General features: G+C 43.3%; 1 protein-coding gene across 4 annotated transcripts in view; it reads right to left on the reverse strand.

The window, feature by feature from the left end:
- Positions 1-14,441: 14,441 nt before the first annotated feature.
- The window catches only part of VRK3 (VRK serine/threonine kinase 3), a 124,214-nt gene continuing 120,064 nt past the window's right edge, over positions 14,442-18,591 (reverse strand). For 2 of the 4 annotated variants that reach the window (XM_072117798.1, XM_072117799.1), the window contains 2 exons: positions 17,745-17,886; positions 14,442-15,116 (listed from right to left, as the gene is read on the reverse strand). In XM_072117798.1, coding sequence (XP_071973899.1) covers positions 17,750-17,886 — 137 coding nt within the window. In that variant the 3' untranslated portion in view covers positions 14,442-15,116; positions 17,745-17,749. Of the gene's footprint in view, positions 15,117-17,744; positions 17,887-18,591 lie in introns of those variants that run through there. The other 2 variants (XM_072117801.1, XM_072117800.1) reach the window with 1 other exon arrangement.

The following is an 18,591-nucleotide window of genomic DNA, read 5'->3' on the forward strand; positions in this document are numbered from 1 at the left end:
AATTTGAGACTACTTTCGGGATAAACTCCGAATCAGGTTTTAAGATTATTTTATTTTAAAATATGGAGGTCTACAAGATAGTGCAGCAATCTCACCCACTCTTCTGGATGAGGTAATAGCTATCAGGAAAACATTTTTAAAGTGAGTCAATTTTAAGAAATGCCATCTATGGGTTCAAAACGAGGTCCCGATAGAGATCTCAAAACTACGGATAAATCCCCAAGGTGGAAATCTAGACCTAATGGAAGGGCAGAGTCTTATGGAGGCCTTTATGAACCTAGCTATCCACAGATGTCTGGCTATATCCCAGCCAAAAAAAGCTGCTAAAGCAGACACCTGAACTTTTAATGTGGCCGGTTTTCAACCTTTTTCTAGACCTAATTGTAGAAACCCTAGAATGATGCTAAAATCTGGGTTACACATATCTATTGACTTTTGGCCCACGAATGACAAAAAAGTTTTCCATGTCCTCAAATAAATCCTATATGTAATAGGCTTTCGACTCTTCTGAAGAGTCGTGATAACCCCAACTGAAAGGCCCTTCCTTTCTAGTATCAGCCTCTCAATAGCCATGCCGTAAGATGAAGAGACCACACCTCTGGATGATAAATAGGACCCTGGTATAACTAGTCTTTCCTCTCTGGAAGAATCCAGGGGTCTGCTATCGACATGTCCCTTAAGCTTGAAAACCAAGCACGGCGAGGCCAGAATGGGGCAATGAGAATAACGCTTTCTTTGTCTCGTTTAATCTCTCTCAAGGTTCTCGGAATTAGAATCATGGGGGAAAGGCATATAGCAGACGATGATGACCCCAATTTCGGGAGAAGGCATCTACTGCTAAGGGACGATCTCTGTAACCTAGAGAGAAAAAACATTCTACTCTGCGATTTTCTCTGTTGGCGAAGAGATCTATCTCTGGAGGACCTCAAAGTCTGGTTATCATGTGAAGATTTCTCTGCTGAGGACCCACTCCCCCTGGTGAATGACAGTGCGACTTAAAAAGTCATCCTGAATATTGTCTGTTCCTTTTATGTAAAAAGCTAGAGACGGGCGAATTTGTTGAAATTCGGTTCAAGCCGATTTGCCGAATTTTTCTGAAAAATTTGATTCAAATCGAATCGTGATGAATCACGTTAAAAAAAAAGATATTTCCTGGCTGCAGAGAGCCTGTAGGGTGTTGTAGAACATTATGCCATGCTCAAATATGCATAGAAAGCATGGTTTGGTCTTCAAACAATGCTGTGTTTTAGTATGACACACATGACAGCCGCCGCTATTAAAATCGTTTCACTCTTCAATTCAATGGGCACTTACAGAGGCCAACTTCACCAAATAAGCAAAGCAGGAACGCAGCCTGACAAGGTAACGTCTGTGCCAGCTCCAAAGGACTGAGGTGAGGGCCAAGATCCCACTACAAAATCAAAGAGTGCACTCTTTTTACACTGACATCAGATGATTCCATAGATTACAACAGAACCTGTTCTGTTAAACGCTGATACATGTAGAAAACCCCCAAAAGAGTGGAGAGGTTGTCGGCAGTAATTTTGGATTGACGTCACTGATCATTCTGCCCTTCATTTCATCCGTCAGTGTCCGCTTTCAATCGGTCAATAATCCATCATCATTATTGCTAAAGCCAAAAACAAACAGGAGTGCATTCAAAACAGAGATGACCAGTAAATCTGCATGTCCCCTGTGTTCTGTATCCACTCCTGCTTTTGGTTATCACTCCTGATGCTTTTCATTCCTTCTGACAGATGAAATGAAGGGGAAAACTAAACATAATGGCAAAGTCATCGAATGGTGGAGGGTGAAAATACCATTATGGAAATCACAGGGTGTTCCAGGGAGACAACGGTCAGTGGGCAGCAGCATGAGTAGGCCGCTGAGTGGCACAATGACAAATTATAGAGGTGGCGGAAACATGGTAGGCCACAGAGTGGCACAATGGCAAAGCATGGAGGTGGCAGCAGCAGGAGGCCGCAGAGTGGCACAATTACAGTGTTGAGGTTGCAGCAACCTGGTAGGCCACAGAGTGGCACAATGACAGTGTGGAGGTGGCCTCAACATGGTAGGCCCCAAAGTTTGAAATGAAATTGAAATTTTCAATTTAAATTTGAAGATTAGAGATGCCACATGCATTATACAATACAGTTTTCCTGAAAATGTCTTTGCCGAAAAAAACTGCAAAGGTGGCACCAGCAGCAGCATGAGGTCAGAGGAGTGGAGGTGGCGGCAACATGTTAGGCCACAGAGTGGCACAATGACAAAGTTTGAAATTAATTTGAAAATTTCAATTTAAATTTGAAGATTAGAGATGCCACATGCATTATACATTACTGTTTTCCTGAAAATGTCTTTGCTGAAAAAAAAACTGCAAAAGGTGGCACCAGCAGCAGCATGAGGTCAGAGGAGTGGCAACAAGGTAGGCCACAGAGTGGCACAATGATAGTGTGTGGAGGTGATGGCAGCAGGAGCCCACAGGTGGCAGAAACATGGTGGCAGCAACATGGAAAGCCACAGAGTGGCACAATGATATAGTGTGGAGGTGGCGGAAAATTCCAGTCCCTGGTAAAGATGGTAGGAGACAGATGGAGCAACTGGCAGCAGATGTGTGGCATCAGGCGGATGGCAGCATCAGAATAGTGGCTGAGGCAGGTAGTTAGAATCCAGACTAATTTCTCAACGTTTGGGGGAGGCATCATGGCTGATCTAATCTGATGCTTAAGGCATTGGTGAGTTGAAATTCGTGCCAATCCAAGCCTGATTCATCTTGACAAAGGTCAGTCTCTCCACATTACGGGTGGACAAGCAGGTTCTCCTTGGGGTAACAATGGCCCCTGCCACACTGAACACCCGCTCTGATGCCACACTACTGGCCGGGCAGGACAGCTTCTTTACTGCAAACTCCGCAAGTTGCGGCCACACATTAAGTTTGGCTGCCCAGTAGTCCAGGGGATCCTCTACCTGAGGTGGTAAAGTGCTGTCCAAGTATGCCACCATCGGCTGGTGCAGGGTCTGCTCCATGACCTGCTGCTGCTGCTGGTGGCGGTTACACTCCACACTAGATGGGTGAAGGAAGTTGCTCATTAAGGACTCCAGACTTAAGCGGCTGCTGATGGAGCCACTACTCCTCCTACCACCCCATCTCCCCACAGAAACCGTGGCAGTAGTATGTGAGCGATGACGGTCAGGAATCCCCCTGTCGGACCTGACAGAGGATGGATAATGGCGCACATAGGCAGTGGCCAACTGTGTGCACAGTATTTCTCTATAATATGGCAGTTGTTACTCCCACTCGTCAGCTGGAAAAAAAGTCAACCATTTTTGACTGGTAGCGAGGGTCCAAGAGGGTGGAGAGCCAAAAGTCATCCCTATGCCGGATGTTGACTATTCAGCTGTCACTATTTAGGCAAAGCAGCATGCTGCGGGCCATCTCCGTAAGTGACTCTGAGGAACTCCCGGCCTCCATTTCCAATGTATACTGCCACTGCTTCTGGGTCATCTGCCTCATTTTCTACCTCCTCCGGATGCTCCTGCTCCTCCTCTCTTGTCACCTGAGTGGAAATACTACTAATTTTAAAAGACTCTGGTTGTGCTCCAATGTCCTCCTCCTCCAGTTCAGCCCCCACCGGACTCATGCGGCCATGAGATGTAGTCTCCACTTTTTCTGTTCCCTGACCAGACAGATTTTGCAGCATGAGTTCCAGGACATGAAGCACTGGAATGACGTTATTCATCAGTCCTGGCGACTGACAAATAACGTGGCCTCTTCAAAGGGCCTAAGTACACTGGCGCAGGAGCAGCAGTTTGACAATGTGGAGGAGAAAACGGTGTCTCTTGTTCAAGTTGTTGGTGTGGCTGGGCGGGAACCACATTCGCCCAGTGGGCCATAAAGGACATGTACTGGCACTGTCCGTAGTTACAGCTCCACACATGCTCGCTGCCATGCATCTTGGAAGAAACCAATAAGCTCAAGGACTGGCCCACCTTCTATTCTACATATTTGTGAAGGGCTGGCACTGACTTTTTGGAAAAAAAATTGTGGCTTGGAACTCTCCACCTCGGTTCAGCACAAGCCGTTAGTTCTCTGAAGGGTGCAGAGTCCATGACTTGGAATGGGAGGGACTGCAGTACCAACAACTTGGACAAGAGCACGGTCAGCTTCTGCACCTTAGGATGGCTGGATGAATACAGTTGTCTCTTTGTAATCGCCTCTTTCAACCACTGCTGGCGCCATGCCTAGCGAGGGTCAGGAGCATCTGGACTGGGAGATCTCAAAGATAAACAGCTCCCTTTGCCAGAGGTGGATGGTGACGCTGCATGTGTTGACGCAGGGCCGTGGTGCCAACGTTAGCTCCCTGCTAAGTGACTACTCTGCATTGAGTGACTACTAACGTCGCTGCCTCGCTGAGCCCCTATACCACTGGTTACTTGGACTTCTGAAGCGGGGTTTGTACCCCATGGCTGTTTGGCTCCCGTCCTCACACTGCTGCCACCTTACTGCTGACTCACGGCCAAAGTAACGACCTGCTGCAAGCTTCGCTGCCTGACATGCATGCTGACACCCTTTTCTCCTGACGATGATGATAAATCCCTGGCTTCACCCGGCTGCCAAATGCTATTGGCTACATCATCAATTTGTGTTTCCCTGTCACTGCTATCCTCAACAGTCTTAGTGTTCACATAACTTCCCGTGCCACTCTCCACATCTCTACTTTCTCACCAACTGCACAAAGCAGCGGATGTCTGCCCCACCTTTTCACTGTCAAGCAGCTTCTAACTGTCCTCAAAGAATTCAACCTCACTATATAGTGGCGCTGAGCCCAGACCACCTAGTAGATCTCTGGCTGAGGGAAATGAACAGGACAGAGGCTGGTTGAGGACAGGTGATGGCCGCTGACCTGCTCTTGGTTGTATCTGACAAACCCACGGACTCTTGGCTGGGATTGTCAGATGTCATCTGGGAGGAAGTGGATTACTTAGTCCACCAATTGACAACCTTTAGGTATTTTATCAACTCACTGCCACTAGATGACAACGGAATTTCTGGCCTCACAGAGCCACCCCTGTCGGGACGTCCCCTTACTGTGCTATGCCCTGTGCCTGCTCCACCTCTATGTTTGACAAATTGGTTAATAGAAATTTGTGGTATACTGAAGCACAAGAATTATTATCCAGGGGAGACCTTTTTCCAGATTCTGTGGTACTAACCACCAGTTCAGGGATTGTAAAACCACCCCTGGGATCTTTATTTCCCTGTCTAGGGAGGTTGGACTTTTGTCCCAGGACCCCAGTAGAAAATTTTGTAACATTCTTAGATGAAAGTGTGCCTAGGGAACTGCTCGAATGGTTTCTACTAATCCTCCAAAGAGGGACATGGCCCTCCTGATGGAAGTTTGGGGAGATGTTTTTATTTTTGAAAGCTGGAATATAGTAAATCCCCTAGAAATAGTTTTTGACAGGAGGGGATTATTTCTGATTTCTCCACATTTATTATCCACCTCAGGAATTCTAGGAATTTGTGTACCCTGATCACCGGGTTCTTTACTGCCTGTACTGAGGGGCCCACCAAAAGGAAGTCGTCAAAGTAGGGTATAATAAAACCCTGGTCTAATCTTCAAAAGATTGCCATTTCTGAAACAATCTTGGTAAATACCCTTGGTGCTATGGCTATTCCGAAAGGAAGAGCACTGTACTGGAAATGGACAATTTTTTGTCGTATTTGAATCGCAAATCTTAGGTACTTCTAGTACTCCAGATGGTTTGCCACATGATAATAAGGGTCTGCTAGATCTATTGACACCATAAAACATCCTGTGAATAGCAGATTTACTGCAGATTTTAGCGTTTCCATTTTGAAGCTTGGTACTCGAAGATGTTTGTTTAACTCCTTTAGATTTACCCAAATTCTTTACCCAAAAGAGGGTTGAATAAAACCCACGACCTTCTTCCCCTATTGGGACTGGACACAGTACCTTTTTGAAAAGAAGCATAGCTATTTCTGACATCATGGCACTGCGTTTTTCCCCTGTTGGAATCTTTGTTATTCTGAAAATCTGTGCAGGAGTATTTTTTAAGCCCAATGTTTTCCCTTATAGGATGTATCTGGGGATCCATTCGCTGTTGGAAATCTGTTTTCAGGAATGAAAGAAGTGGGATAACCTTCCTCCTACCTGGTGCCTCACGTTATTGTGGACAGGGATTAGGCTGTCTGGACTCTACTTGTTGCTGGCTGAACCTCTATCTTTCCTCTGGAACCTTGTTCTACAAAAGGCCCGAAAGGATTTGGTTCTATAGGGAATAGTAGGGAAGGGAAATCTTTTTTTTCCTATCCATGGATCCATGGAAGAAGTAGGATTCTCTTCAAATGGGTATTTTCTCTTTATTGCCCTCGAAATAAATGATTTTTTATTAGGGTTCTGCCATTCCTTGGTAATAAGAGCTGATATGACATTATGAATGGGAAAAGTACATCTTTTCCTCTCCGCCAGACCTTCAAACATTATATCCTGGACTGACTTAGGCTGTTTTTTTCCTCCTCTATCCATAGAGGATCTAACCATTATCAGCAAACTCTCCATGCCTTCTTCTAAAAATAAAGTACGTCCAGATAACTCCTCTTTCGAGACGGAAGAAGATAAGTTTTCTCCCTCCTCCTCTAAAGCTGAAATCTCCCCTACAGGAGACCTCCCAGGGTCCTGGGAGGTCTTTATCTACTAATATTGGTCTTGGGTGAATAACATTTTTAACCGTCACCTAAACCTCTTCCCTAATCTCAGATCGTAGTGAAGAAGATTCTTTGGTGATTATTTTTCCAATACATGCTGTACAGGCGTTTTTCTCATAATTTTATGGTAATTTTCTACCACAGATTCTGCGTTCTCTGTGATGAGTCCTTTTTAGTAGCTTTAGTTCCTATTTTGGAACCTCTTCTCCCTAAATTTGTTAGAAGATTACCATCAGAATATATGTGAGAATAAGCCCTAAAAAACACTCACCACCTCCAAGATTACCGGAGTCAGGTTCTCAGGGGCTCAGGTGCTGCACGTCTGTCTGCCATCAGGAGAAAAGGGGTGTAGCGAGTGAAAGCATCAACTCTCCATGTTGCCGGGGCTTTTTGTATCCTAAGCCCCGCCCCTTCCAGGTCCACTTTTTGATATTAAGAAAAACACACTTACTTTTACTAAATCTTATCAGTCAATATACAAACCAGGAGGATAACCTACTCCGATAGCAGCGCTGTGAGCCGGAAGTACTTACTGCTTTACTTCCTGTCGCATCGCCGGCTGCTCCACGCCGGAAACCTTCCGGCAGCTCAGCAGCTCGCTGGAACACAGCATCTTACCGACAGAGGTGTGATTTTGAGATCCCCATCGATCTTCGGCGAAGACCTCCATGGCTCTGTATTGCCTCTGCTGCCTGCGGTTGAGCATCTCGTGCCATGACTTCTCGTGCCATGCGCTCCCTGGAACGGAGGCTGCCGTTGCAATGGTAAGCTATGGACTACCAACCAGCAGTCCTTAAAACAAAAAAAGTAATTGTTACCAGAGCTCAGGTCCCTTCCAGGGACAGGAAACCACTTAGGCAGGATAGAAGGAGTGTGTTTTTTATGCTCAGGTTTCCTGACCCTGGGGGCAGATCCCTCTCTCTGGTTGCTGCCGTCATGGTGCTGGGGAAAGTCGAAAATCTTTTTTTTTTCCATTTTGAAAAAAATAAATAAATTAAATAAAAAGTGATCAAAAGATCGTACGGTCCTAAAAATAGAAGCATTGAAAACCACCTACAGCACTATACACCAAAGTATGAAAAAGTTATTAGTGCCAGAAGATGGCAAAATAAAAAAAAAACATTTTTGTTAAGGTGGTTTTCATTTTTGCAAATGTATGAAAACATAAAACCTATACAAATTTGTTATCCCCATGATCGCACCGACCCAAAGTATAAAGTAGACATGTAATTTGGGCCGCACAGTGAAAGTCGTAAAATCCAAGCCCACAAGAAAACGGCGCAAATGAGTTTTTTCACCATTTTCAGGCATTTGGGCTGCCTGTATACTATTGGGGGCAGGCTGTATACTACTGGGGACAGGCTGGGCTGGCTGTATACTACAGGGGGCAGGCTGGGCTGGCTGTATGCTACAGGGGACAGGCTGGGCTGCCTATATACTACTGGAGGCAGGCTGGGCTGGCTGTATACTACTGGGGGCAGGCTGGGCTGGCTGTATACTACTGGGGGCAGGCTGGGCTGGCTGTATACTACTGGGGGCAGGCTGGCTGTATACTACTGGGGACTTGCTGGCTATATACTACTGGGGGCATGCTGGCTATATACTGGGCTTATACTCGAGTGTATACTGTACTATCACTATGAAGTGCAAATTTTTAACCCAGAAAACAAGCAGTCACCAAGCTCTTTACGTGTTAAAAATAAAGGGTGGGAGTGAAAAATGTAAATTAAAAAATTAAAAACGGCCAGTTCATTAAGGGGATTCGAGTCTGCCGCGATTCACTAAGATCGTGTGTCCAATTTCCTGCATCTGTCGCTTCCCCTGAGGTCCACCAGAGTCGCAAGCAAGCCGGCGCCGATGCGACATAATACAATCTCGTGCGCCAAAAACCCAGGGCAATGCGGCGTTCGGTCCCTCAGTAAATGTGCGCCAATTAGATGATTACATTAGAACAGGAAGTATCAGGGCATTATCATCTTGTGCCATGTTACTCATTAAACAAGCTAAAGGCAGATGGCAGGAACAAATGTTTGAATCTTTCAATACAGATTCTCAGTAAGTAGTACCGTCCACTAAATTCAATATGTAGGTTGTTGATTTCTAAATATAGTGGATGTAGGGAGTTCCCTGAGATGGACATAAATTTTGCCAATAATTTATTTAAAAAAAAAAAAACTGCATTAAAACTCTCCATACCAACACCAATAATCCGGCCTGCTTCAAGCTAGCACCAGAACACACTATCTCATCGAAAATACAACTGGCTACTAGTATGCTAAGGACATTTAAAGCAACTTACTGCATACATTATAAGACCACAGTTTACGCAGTAGAAAAAGTTGTGCCAAGCCCGCCAATCCAATTTTTATTGATACAGAGTCCTAGGTACCTTTATGAGTCCACTATCTCCACCTGGCTACCTTCAATTGTCACTGGGGTGACTTCTGGTAGCTGTCAGTGAAGCGCTGAACCTTAATTAGTTGTTTTTCTGCTATTCAAATGAGCTTTTCTGACTTGTGTCTGTACACCATGTATGTGATCACATGAAATCACAGCAGCCTGCATGGAGAATGGAGAGGAGTAGAAGTCCATGGAGGCTGTGACTTCATGTGTCACAGTTTGCGAATGTTAAAGGGCTAAAAGACCTGAGATTATGTCACCCTGGTCACATGACATCAGAGGTCGCACTAACATTTTGCCAGAGTATTTTTATCTGCGGAGGAGTATGACATTTTCAATAATTCAAATTAGTCGTATATAGTTGTCACGGTTGGAATGGGCGAATGATGGTACTAGCCGCAACCGGGACTGGAGTCTAAGTGGCCCCTGGTCTCTGCCAGAGCCCGCCGCAAAGCGTGATGGACTTGCTGCGACGGGTGCCACCAGGTCATTCCATGGGCGCGACTAGGTAGAGAAGCAGGAAACAGGAACCACAGGGACGGATCACCAGAGTAGGAACCACACTGACGGACCACTAGAGCTAGACACAGGAATAGACCTGAGAATGGCAGGACCTCGGCTGGACCGCCACCGGAACATGAGACTGCCACAGAAACACGGGACCGCCACAGGAACACTGGAGTACAGACACACGGAGGAAACCTGGGAACGCTGGAACACGAAGGAACACTAGGAAACACAGGTGGGCTTTCACTTCAGGGAAATGACTTGAAGATCATGAAGAGAGTGAAGGGAGGTGCTGGAGAGGTAAGTATGGGCCGGGGGGATAGCCACATAAAAGAGCACGGGTGTAACCGCGATCCGCAACATGGGTTGGCCCTTGGGAGGCTGGAGCAGCACTGGAAAGCTGCAGAGGCTGGAAGCCTTGGGAGGCCGCAGGCTGGAGCGACTCTTGGGAGGTAGCAGGCTGGAGTGGAGCGGCTCTTGGCACAATGGAGACTGGAGCGGCTCTTGGCACACCAGAGACAAGCAGGGCAGGTGTGGAAGCCGGACTTGAGGTTGCTCAAACATGGACCGGATTTCTGCAGGGACCGTAATAAGGGTAGCTGTGACTGGGACACCACTATAAAACAAAGGAGTAGCCCAGGACAGGGCCTCTCCAAAGAGCAAACAAAAGACAAACGCCACTTTAGAGCTTTCAGTGGCGAACTGGGATGACATTAGTTCAATGTGCAGCGAGCACTGGGAAACAGAGCTCCTGCACAAATTGGGGTTGCCATCAAATTTATAAGGCATAAAAAATTTGGGTCCAGACTCTACTGCCGGAAAACAAGGCGGGGTGTCTGGAGCAACAGGAGGAGGCAATCATCCGTCAAAGAGTGGCAGTGTGTTTGTCCAGAAGTTCTTTTTGGACAGCAATCTCTTGAAACTGCTGGGCGATACTGCTCGGAAGGTCAGCCAGTAACTGGAGTGGGTTCTTGGCACAGTCCAGGGCTTTAGCAGGATACATGACCTTGGCAGAGACCATGGCTGGATCTTACTGTCACGGTTCGGATAGGCGAACCGTCAGAGTCTCTGTAGAAAGAGTCTGTGGTCCTTCAGGACCACCATGGGGAATGATGGTACTATCCGCAACCCGGGACCGGAGTCTAAGTGGCCCCTGGTCTTCACCAGAGCCCGCCGCAAAGCGGGATGGCTTTGCTATGGCAGGTGCCAACAGGTCGTTCCACGGGTGGGAAGCAGGAACCACAGGATGGCACAGGAACCACAGGGATGGATCACCGGAGTAGAAACCCCACGGACGGACCACCGGAGCTGGACACACGAACAGACCTCAAGATGGCAGGACCTCGGCTGGATGGTGGGACCTCGGCTGGACCGCCACAGGAACACAGGAATGCCACAGGAATATGGGAACGCCACAGGAACTCGTTGGAACACAGTACAAACACAAGGAGGAAACCTGGGAATGCTGGAAAACGAAGGAACACTAGGAAACACAAGAGGGCTTTCACTTCAGGGAAATAACTTGAAGAGAGAGTGAAGGGAGGTGCCACATGTCATGTACTGGGAAGCCAGAAAAAAAATTCCAAATGTAGTGAAATTGTTAAAAAAAAAAAAAAAAAAACACTTTTGCATCACTTTCTGGTGGGATCAGTTTTTACGACTTTCACTGTGCGCTCCAAATGATTTGTCTACTTTATTGTTTGATCCGGTTGGATCACAGTGATACAAAATTTATGTAGATTTCTGAAAATGTATTAAAACAACATTTCGTCATCTTCTGACGCTAATAACTTCTTCATATTTTGGTGTACGGAACTGTGTAAAATGTCATTTTTTTGGAAGATAAGCTGCCATTTTGAGGACTGTACAGCCGGTTGGTCAATTTTTATTTATTTAGAGACATGCAGAGACAATGCATATAGCATATAGCATAGTAAACAGGGTTAGGGTGAAAGGGGACTGATAATATGGCCCTCCACCCCCGCCCGTCACAGTAAAGGATCGGGCTGTCACAAAGGCAGCTCAATCCTGCTGAGGGCATGGCACTGTGTGCACGATCGCACACTGCCTAGGGGATGGGTGGAGTTACTCGCGCAGCTGCTGTAGCACGTCATGTGACCTAAGCTCCAGTCGGCTCTGGTGACGGCGCGCGCTGCAATCCAGATCGCAGTGAACGCTGGCACCGCTCAGTGTCGTCAGCCAGTGCCTAAACAAGAAAATCACCAAGTGTATCTTGGTTTTGTTTTGGGGGGAGTAAATCAGCCATGACATGCGTCAGATGCTTGTAGAGGCGTTAGTGCACACTCTGCATGACATGAACTGCTAAATAGTAAGGAGGCTTAAGGCATGTGGAGGAGTAGATGGGAGGGGCCAGCGAAGCAGGACACCTCCTCTCTGATGCCAGGTATTATAAGATAAAAGGTGATTTATGGGGATGTAAGGGAAACAATTTTTAGCTAAAAGAAGGGGGTCAGTCAGTTACTATGGCTTTATAGAAACCTGTCACTGGCTATACATGTGAAAATGTGGTGACAGGTTCCCTTTAAGTTTGAGGCAAAGAAGCGGCAGCTGTATTAAATGCCGAATTGAAGTAAAAAAACATCAGTTGAACAGTACCCCTACACTCTTCTAGGGGTGTGTGCACACGGTGCAACAGATAAATCACAGCATCCTCCACTCCCAACTGGTGCTGTTACACACTGTAATAGGTCTCTGTAGTTCTGCATCACAGTCTTAATGTATTTAAGCACTAAGTGCCCTAGCGTCTTCATAACATGATGTTATTGCAATGGGGCGGTAATCTACAGGACCTTTTGGAGGACCAAATAGTTTGACCTTTCATATATTCCTTCTGGTAACCTACCTCCTTTATTAATAAGCGACCCATTTGCCCTCCCGATTGCCTTTTGCCGCTGAAACGATTAAAGTAGCCATTTCTATATTCAACAACATCCTGATTCTGTTTGAAACCAAAGATTTTATTTAAACCCCCCCCCCAAAAAAAAAAACCTCTCTACTGCTACTCTTACCTAGATTAGCCTCTAGTTTCTTAAGATATTGTTTTTATCTTTCCGCAACAACACTTTTGGTTCTCTCTGTACTTGTTTATTGTTCCTCCTTCTTACCAGCCCGAAACACTCTAAGCTTTTTGTTTAACATATTCTTAACATGTTTTGTTATCCATGGCTTGTTATTATCATAGATTCTGACAGGCTCCTCAGGTGTAATCGAACTGACACAAAAGTTAGTATAACTGGTTACAGTATCATTTACAGAATTAATGTCCTCTATCCCATCTATATCATATACCCACAGTTGGTACATTCCATACAATACTTAAGTTCCTCAATCCTCACTTCATTCCTGTGCTGGAGCATTCTGATTTATGGCTTAGAACGTTTAACAACGGGGCAACTAAAGCAAGGTATGAAGCACTTGTACTGGACCAAAAAAGTCCCCGCTTCCCCAGTTCAGAATATTTATTTTCTTGTCAAGTCGTGCAATATGAAGTCAACAACTATTACAGTATATATGGAGAAGTCTGGACACATGTAGTTTAGTTACATCTTCATGACAACTGCACTATGTGACGTACATTTCCTTTACACTTATTAGTGTCAACAATTCTACTATATTCAATTTTATCTGTATAACAAAAATAAATTACATAATTTTCCTGGTATGTAAAAAAAGAATAGATATTCACAGAGATATTCACAGACACCTCACAGAGGTCATTGTTCAAGGAGGGGTGTAGGTAATCTGTGTCTACCAATAATTGTTAATGGTGGGTCCTTTAAAAAAGATGGGTTATCGGAATCCTGTCTGTGACGAATGCAAAATAACAAAATTAAGCAAAATCACAGAATAGAAAACAAGAACAAAGTATTGTGACTTGTACAAATGAACTACATGGAACGAAAATTCAATTTCTGGATTTCTGAAGTAAAAGAAATACCTCACATTCACAATTTCAGTTGCCACAGACTATCTTGAAGCTACTCTTCCCCTTCTTGCTTTTATATTGCTGTGATCTATTCTTGCATTCTTCGAACATGTTAAAGGGCTATATCTATATGGGGAATTTAGGTATATGCACAGGATACGCCATTAATGCCCCAAAAATGTTTTGCCACTTTTGGATTTCACAGTAGAATGGTGGTCTGACCTCCATTGGGTGGATAGCTTCCTGCTCTATTGCATTTCTCTCCATTCAGTTTTAAGGGTGGTCGAAACTTAGCCAAGTTAAAAAGCTCTTTTTTGGGGTTGGGGGGATGAAAAACACCATGTGTAAGACTTGTTATAGTTACGAAAGTTATTGTGTTTCTATCTTGATTTTTATGTTTCACTGCCATAGAACCCTATATTGTTTGAGGTTCTCATATTTGCCTTACATGTGTAGCAGCGATTGTTCTGGCATTGTAAAAATTATGGAAAAAATTAAAATAAAGAGTTGAGAAAAAAAAACAAACTTGTACATCCCTACTCAGTTTTCATAGTGAAGAGACTACTCCTCAGAATAGGTAATCAGTATGCGATTGTGGAGAAACCATAACATGACCCCAAAACATCAACTGTCCTGAATTATTTCAATTAATGTAAACCTATACAGAATATGAAGTAGTAGAAGACACCAACCACTGTGTAATAACTGCCATTCAGGTGAGATGGAGCTGAACTGCATGTTGCTATACAGTAGAAAAAAGCAGGAAAATCTGATTTGTTATGCCTGTTATGCGAGTTTTAGAGAAACTTCAGGAAAGAATTTAACATGGACTAATATAAATGAAAAGAAGAAAAACAATTTTGCAAAAGAAAAACCTTTTTTTTTTTACATGCCATTATTATTATTATTATTATTATTATTATACAGTACTTGAAAAACAGCCAATATAACAAAGTAAAGTTACAACATATAAACATGTTCTTTGTCTAGGATCCACTTTTGGCTTCCAAATTCTGATTCAACATACTGACCAGTATAGGGACCAGAAACTGGTTTAACACATAAAAGGGAACTTTAAAATTCAATAAGTAATCATTAAAATTTGAATTCAGAAGTAAGACTAAAATTATTTCACAGTTTTACATGTTATAGTTTTAAAACAATATAAGGTTCAGATAAAATGAAGTTATATGATCCATTTTTAGTTGCTTCAGTTATAGCAATTCAAAACCAGATGGGGAGACTACACAGAAATATGATACAATGGAAAGATATGCATCTGTTTCATGTGTTGATCCATTCCTGGCTCTTGTTTAAAATAACTGATGACAAAAACTGGAGAAATGAAAACTTGCCATTAGAGTGACCAGTATAGTCAGCATCCAGATCCATTAACATTAACATTATTTTAAAACTGCTTACACAGCATGGCTCAGAGCATTGTACCATAACCTGAAAAAAGATCATCAAAACATCAAAAAAAAACTTCACTCCTGTTCAGAAATAATGGATATCATTTTCCAAACGTCCGATCTAAAAAAAAAAAAAAGGTAGCAATGATTAACAGACATAAAGCAAGCATGATAAACAAGCCATACAGTAGAGCACAGGTGTTAAACACAAGTTTGGCAGGCCAAATCCAAAACTCTTATCTTCCTGCCCCTTTGGGGTACATAAAAACCATGCCAGTGTCTCAGGTTATTGTTATTTAACAATATGTTTGGCTTTGTTGTTGCCCTCAAAGGGCAAAAGACTGTATAAATATAACTACTAAACAGCTAGAGTAGATACATTTATACAGCCATAAAATTACACTTGGCCCCTTTTAAGGCAACCACGAGGCTCTGTGAAATGAGTTTGAACCTCTGCAGCAAACGATGGTCAATTAACTCAGTAAGGGGAAATCTACCATTGGGAATCGACTTTCTGAGATATTCTCCATAGATTCCCCAGTCTGGGAAGCAGCAACATCCTCTTTTTCAGCAATTCAGGTATGCAGCTGCTGCAGAAATAAAGTTTAATGCTTCAAAATGCAAATTTATTTCTAAGGCTACTGGGGGCGTGGAGTAGCCCGAGACAGCTCCACACTCTAAGTAATGGGATCTCCCACTGATCACAAGAGCGTGGGGTCCGAGGTACCTCTGTCGGACTTCTTGTTGCTCCCAGAGATGAGTGGAGCAGACGGGCGCACTTGTCCGTTCTGCTCCATTCATCTCTATGGAGCTTACGGAGATTTCTAAGTGTGGCTGCCTCCTTGCATTTGGATGACCTGAAGTATGTGATCAGTAACATGCTTGTGACATCACACAAGGTTCTAGAGATATCTTCTTACTGCTGGCAATATTCAGAACTAAAATTCTCCTATACCTAGCAGCTATAGATTGGGAGAGCGCAGCTCTCCTAGTGCCCTCTCAACAAGATCCACCCTCACTGATGGCAACCAATTTAAACCAAAGCACAGACAGGAGGACAAGGTAAAACCCCTGCTAGCAGGCAAACTGAGAGTAAATAGCTAATGAGAGTAAATTATAAAATTGTTTATTTTAGCTTAGTTAAGAAAAAGTTTCTATACTTTACAGTTATTCTTTAACCTCTTCAAAACACAGCCATTTTGTAGCTTAAGGCTCAGCCCCATTTTTTTGCATTCTGACATGCGTCGCTTTATATGGTTAAAACTTCATAACACTACTACTTATCAATGCCATTATGAGACAGTTTTTTCCTCACATGTTGTATACTTGATTTAAGTGGTAAATTTTGGCTCATGAATTTTGGGTTTATTTATAGAAAAAAAACATAAAAACGAATGAATTAAAAAAAATGTTTTGACATTTTCAAAATCATCGTGTTTTTAGGCATAGTTTTACGACCTAAATTAGTGGCTGAATAACATTTCCTATAGGTCTGTTTTACATTTTCATAACTTAGCCCTAAAATTTAGCCCTAAAATGTACACATTTCCAAAAAATAAAAAGAGAAAACCCATCTTACAATTTGTTATGCAAATACAGAGACGCCCCCACATGTGGATGTTACATGTTTTACAGGGGCGCAGAAGGGGAGGAGCGCCCTGCACCTCCCAGGATTTTTGTTTCCTCATTGGTCCCTTTTGTAGGTTATACAATTTTAGCCTTTTATGTGGAATGAGATGCTTTTTCCAGTGTTACCATTTTGGGGTTGGTATCCCCTATTGTTGAAAATTTATGATATTTTTTTTTAATAGGGCAGGAGAAGAAAAGCATCAATTCTGTACTGGATTTTTAACTCTTTTTGTTTGGTGTTCACCGTATAGCCTAATAATCATGTTATCTTTATTCTATGGGTCAATACGATTACGGGGATACCATACGTGAATATTTTTTCTTACGTTTTCTTACTAAATTTGCCAAATAAAATCCTAATGTGAAGAAAAATCTATCATTTTTGAATCGCTGTCTTCCAAGTGGCATAACATTTTTCCTTTTTTGGCTACGGAGCTGGTTGATGGCTTGTTTTTGTGGGACATGTTGTACTTTGCAACCGTATCATTCTGGAGTGTTAAGGTATGTTGTTTTATCACTTTTTATTGCATTTTTTGTGGGATGAAATAGGTAAAAATCATAATTTTTGGTGGGGTTTTAACGGTTTTTTTTTTCCTATGGTGTTTATCAAACGGGTTCAATAATGATCTTTTTTAAATCTACGGGTCATTACTGATGCGGTGATGCTATATATGTGGGATTTGTGTTATGTTTTAAAATTTTTTTGCGTTATATGTCTCTTTATATGTTTATGGGGCTTATGGGCATTTTTATTAATGTATTTCTTATTGAACAACATTTTTTTCTTACTAGTTCCACAATAGGACATGAACCAGCAATCATCTGATTGTGATCGTGGGGAAGAGACCCCTGTCAGCCGAGTTAAATGCCACGGTCGCGTTGACTGCGGCATTTAGCAGGTTAAACACTTGCGATCAGAGCCTACTCTGACCGCAGTTGTGTTACATTGGGATGTCAGCTATTGGCTCCAGCTGACATCCAGTGTATCCCGATCCTCGGCTCCGATCTCGAGCTGAGCCGCCATCAGCTCAGAGTCGGATATATCCGCCAATGAGCGCTAAGTCACTGCGCTCAGCGGCGGATCTATCCGCCACAGAGCGGGAAGGAGTTAAGCTGTTACCTTTCTTATAGTTGCACAGGATCATAGGGCCTAACATTCATTTTCTGCAGAATAGATGAAAAATGATTTCGAAACTCCTTATAATCCGGCTTTTCATCATACTCGAGATTCACAACTTTCTCCAGGTATACCTTCAGGACATCTAAAATAAAAAGAATGCATAAATTAAAGTAATTTACAATCTGTAATAAATGCAAAATAACTACCATCCATTAAGTTTGAACCTCCATACCTAAAAATATACCCAGTTGAATCATGCAAATGAATCAATGCTGAAAATGTTATGCTATATTTCATCAATCAAGATAGTAATTAAAATTCATGTTAACTAAAAAAGGGTAAATCCAGAAAGGAGAAAAAACGAAGTGGCAGTCACCAGTCTAAGTGAACAGATTTCTTTTATTCATATAAAGTGTACACAGGGAGGCATGCAGAGCAGAAAAGCCAACGGGCCGTTTCGTGCAGTTCAGCGCTTTCTCAGGGCAGGTATGATGCATGTGCACGTCCCACTGAATATAAAGGGGAACGCAGGCAATGTCTGTTTACCAGTTTTAGGGAGCATAAGAGGTCCATCACTGCGGGGGTCGGCTGTCCCCACCTCATTCAATAAGTCAGACAACATCACAATAGCAATGCAAATGTACTGAGATTTGTGGGTATAGAGAAGGTAGAATGTGGTCCAGTAGGAGGTGATCGTTCCCTCAATTTACTACGTCGGGAAAGCAGATGCATTATAAAATTTGAGGCCATAAGCGCATTGGGTCTGAAAGACCATAATTAGTTAAATGTGTTCCTCTACACACTGTGGAATATGTATCATACATTAGTAAGCATCAATAAAGGAAAT

Source organism: Engystomops pustulosus, chromosome 7 (genome assembly GCF_040894005.1).
Source record: "Engystomops pustulosus chromosome 7, aEngPut4.maternal, whole genome shotgun sequence".
NCBI lineage: Eukaryota > Metazoa > Chordata > Amphibia > Anura > Leptodactylidae > Engystomops > Engystomops pustulosus.